Here is a 4,370-nt window from a genome sequence, read left to right on the forward strand (position 1 = left end):
GGCCGCTGTGTCGAAAGCAGGGCCGGGGAGATATTTTCATCATTTGTCTATCAGTAGATAAACAAGGACTCCTCCTTATCCATTTGCAAATGTTGCACACACTGCAGGAGACAGCACTTCTGTGGTTTTATCTCCACAGTGTCTAATGCAATCTTTTTTTTTTCTTCCTTCCCCTCCTCCACCTCTCCTTCAGGAATCCGAGGTTCAGCGTGCACCACCAACGAGTCATGACACGGGGAGGTGAGAAGGGGGTGGGATGGTGAGTGAGCGGGGGCAAGTGACGTCACGCCGGCCCCAGACGGAGCGCGCGAGCGAGCGAGTGCGAGGATACACCGCGGGGGCGCGCACATGCGCACAGGCTCGGTCTCATCTTAACATATGAGCGTGGGCGCGTCGATATACACACAGCGGAGCAAGAGCAGAGCAGAGCGGCGCTTTGGCTGGAGAGCGGAAGGTGCTGCGCGGCCACACACACACACACGCACACAGAAGGAGAGAGAAACACCGAGCAGGCGCACCTCCGATCACACGCACTGGCTCCTGGAGGCTTCACGGCGCAGAGAATTTGCTGCTGTGGTGGTGGCGGCGGCAGAGGCGGCGGCGGCGGCGGAGGAGGAGGAGGAGGAGGAGGAGGCGGCGGCCGGGACCCCTGATTGTTTTCTTCCCCCCCTTTCTTTTCGAACCATGCTGGATTGACTGCAGACACACGCACACGCACGCACGCATTGAGAGAGAGAGAGAGGGACGGAGAGGGAGAGAGAGAGGTAACTACAATCAATGGCTCGGCTTTGAAATCGTTGAAATTTTATTGAGGGGCAAAAAAAGGAGCGACAGCAGCAGCGACAGAGAGGGAGAGAGTGGCAGAAGGAGAGTGGCGAGAGGGGGGGGCGGAAAAATCAAGATTGTTCCCCGCGATGGAGCTCACCATGGAGAACCTCGGCAACCTGCACGGCGTGTCCCACTCCCACCAGACCAGCGACCTGATGAACTCCCCGCACGCGCGCCAGTCGTCGGCGGCGTCGCACAGGAACTTGGTGCCGCACGGCCGCTCGGCCATGGTGTCCAGCATGGCCTCCATCCTGGAGGGCGCCGGGGACTACCGCACGGACCACGCGCTCTCCGGGCCCCTGCACCCGGCCATGACCATGTCGTGCGACTCCGGCATGAGCCTGAGCAGCACCTACACCACGCTGACGCCGTTGCAGCACCTGCCTCCCATCTCCACCGTGTCGGAGAAATTCCACCACCCGCACCCGCACGCTCACCACCACCCGGCTCACCAGCGGCTCGCGGCGGGCAATGTCAGCGGCAGCTTCACCCTCATGAGGGACGACAGGAGTCTCGCGTCCATGGGCAACATCTACGGCCACTACCCCAAGGACATGTCCGGCATGGGCCAGCCCCTGTCGCCTCTGTCCAACGGCCTGGGCTCGTTGCACGGCTCCCAGCAGACCCTGGGCGCCTACGGTCCCGGTGCTCACCTCTCCAACGACAAGATGATCTCCTCCGGAGGCTTCGAGTCCCACGCAGCCATGCTGTCCCGGGGCGAGGAGCACTTGGCCAGGGGTCTGGGCGGCCACGGCGCCGGGCTTATGGCGTCGCTCAACGGCATCCACCATCACAGTCATCCGCACTCTCAGGCAAACGGCTCCATGCTGTCAGAGCGGGACAGGCAGACGGTGGTCGGAGGAGGGCAGGGCGCGGGGTCGGGGCAGGTGGAGGAGATAAACACCAAGGAGGTGGCGCAGCGAATAACGGCGGAGCTCAAGCGCTACAGCATCCCGCAGGCCATCTTCGCGCAGAGGATCTTGTGCAGGTCCCAGGGAACTCTGTCCGACCTGCTGCGGAACCCTAAACCGTGGAGTAAACTCAAGTCCGGCCGCGAGACGTTCAGGCGGATGTGGAAGTGGCTCCAGGAGCCCGAGTTCCAGCGGATGTCGGCGCTCAGGCTTGCAGGTGAGTGAGGAGACAGCTCCCAACCTGAGTGATGTGGAGGGATCAATCTGAAGTCAATGTGGCGAGACTGTCAATAGATGCTCAAACAGACATTACTAGAAGTTATTAGTCGATTGTATCGAGTAAAACTTCATCATGACAGTTGGGGTGTTAAATGTTGGAGGGGGGGGAATCTATATTTTGATTGATGCCAGGATCCATGATACTGTAAACACGCGCCCGTGTAACAATTGGAGGTGTTATAAACAAAGAGGAGGGATCGGTTTGGCCAAGGCGGACGAGGTGCAAACACACCACGAGCACGGCCGTGTTTGTTCTTCCGCACTCGTAGAGATTTTTTATTTTATTATTTTTTTTACGCTGGGATAAAACGGGGGAGACACTCATCCCGCGCTGCCTGTCTAACACATTCAAAACAGCGAGACACAACAAAGCAAACCCGACGAGAAGGTGACCAACAGTTTTCACCGACCGTCTATTCTTTCACAGCTGACAAAAAACGTCACATTTCACATCGCTGACGTGTGGCCACATCCTCGCTTTTCAGCTCGGTTTTCGTTTCTATCACGCAAACTCGGTGCTGCCTTGTTTTTTTTGTTTTTTTTCCTTCTCCCTGTCAAATCAGAGCGTCGTCGCAAACAAGAATCGTCTGAGGCCTGGCCAGAGAGTCGGGGGAGCATGACCTCTTATGGATCAATATTTCAGGTCCAGGCGTCCTCTGAGTAGCACACTGATAAATGATCGATTTGGAACAGAGACACAAACAGATGCGTCTCTCTCTGTATTGTCTCCTCTGCATCCTCGGCTATCTTGCCTCCAATGAGGATTTTACTGCCTGTTTTCGCAGTCCCGTTCATTCTCTGTGGTTATTTACGTGGATGTGATTAAAAAGGGGTGATTTTCTGTCTTTTTGTTCTACACAAACTGACAATCCTTTGACTGCGGTCAATTGTTTAGGTTAGGCCTTGAAAACACACAAGCCAGCCTCTTAAAAAAAAAAAAGAAAGAAAAAGAGTCCCTTTTGACGCCCACGAGAGACGTCTCGGTGGTTTTTCACGAGGGATGAGAGGTAAACGCAAACCTCTCCCATCAATGTTTGCGTAAAGGCCCCGTTCAGACGCATCGCACTCCAACCACGTCAATCAGCGCCTCTGTGTCGTATTTCAGCAAAGGGTTCAATTAAGCGGATATAGTGGCATATTTTAGTTCCAGTCGATGCTCTATTGAAAAGCACTTAATGGCATGTAAATTGTTCCTTTGCGCATTCAGTGGAGTTCTGGTAAATAAAGATTTAAACACTCCACAATTGTCTCTTTAAGTGCCACTGCTGTTAAAGCTAATTGGGCTGTGGGGTTTTATATCTTCCACACCCGGTATCAGGATAACACCCTCCCTCCAATCCAATTGACATGTTGAAGTGGCACAGCCCCGTGCGCTGCACACTCGCTGCATATTAAAACGCTGCTGCTGCTGAGGCCCACAGCAACCTGGGAGGTGCGCGCGCGAACGTGTTTGGACGCAGAATGCACATGAAGGTTGCGCCAGTATCCAAACCAGCGCTCACCCGCAATATTCAACGACTTCATTCCGAGACACATTTATCACGCACGCAAATTAAGGTGTGTTTATTTTATTCCCCCCCTCCGCGCTCTCACTCCATATCCAGGGATCGACACGCGGCTGCGTTTCTGTTGCGCTGCATGTGCATTAACCTGCCGCCACAAAAGGAGAATCCAACCGGACAAAATGACAAACGACTCGTATGTAAATGCGCAGGGGCAACATTTTACTTATTGCATTTAAAATCACCATTATCCTCGGTGCATGCGCCAGGGGTTTGTGGGGGGTTGGGGGAGGGGGGTGCTGAAAGTGAGGCTGGGCCACAGTCGCTCGGCCACATCAATCAATAAATTCAAATTACTATTCCAAATTCATCACAGTCACACAAATCAATGCAGCTGCCCTGCTTAGCTAATGCGAAAATGCCAGTGTCTGCGCGCACACACAGACGCGCGCGCGCGCACACACACACACACACACACACACACCGGGAAGGAAAAGCAGAGAAAGGTCCGCTTAGAAAGGACGGGAGGCGTGTGTCCTTCACGCTTAACATCTCCCCACGCATCGAGGGCAAAGACCCACAGGCTTTGTGTGTTGTGTGCCTCACTGCAGACTCCCCCTCCCCACTCACACTTCCCCATAAACAGCTCAGTCCCGGCGCAGAGTCGCGTTGCCGCGCGTAAAATAAATAGTCTGGCCTCGTTGTAGAAAGTGCTCAACGAGGAGAGACGTGGACAGAGTGAGGTTTGGGAGGGCATTTAAAGATCGCATTAACGATGAAAACAATTCGTCTTTGCATCTGTGTTGAATTCCACACTCCATCTCAATGTATTTGGTCGGGTCAATACGGC

At 54.5% G+C, this 4,370-nt stretch overlaps 1 protein-coding gene across 1 annotated transcript in view; it reads left to right on the top strand.

Annotated features, from left to right (window-relative positions):
• The first annotated feature begins 379 nt into the window (after nt 1–379).
• onecut3a (one cut homeobox 3a) overlaps nt 380–4,370 on the top strand; it is a 17,186-nt gene continuing 13,195 nt past the window's right edge. Inside the window, exon 1 of the mRNA XM_076039385.1 lies at nt 380–1,956. Coding sequence (XP_075895500.1) covers nt 915–1,956 — 1,042 coding nt within the window. The 5' untranslated portion in view covers nt 380–914. The remainder of the gene's footprint in view (nt 1,957–4,370) is intronic.

This window comes from Nelusetta ayraudi, unplaced genomic scaffold (assembly GCF_046127955.1).
Source record: "Nelusetta ayraudi isolate G7.1 ecotype Tasmania unplaced genomic scaffold, CSIRO-AGI_Nayr_v1 ptg000059l, whole genome shotgun sequence".
Lineage (NCBI taxonomy): Eukaryota > Metazoa > Chordata > Actinopteri > Tetraodontiformes > Monacanthidae > Nelusetta > Nelusetta ayraudi.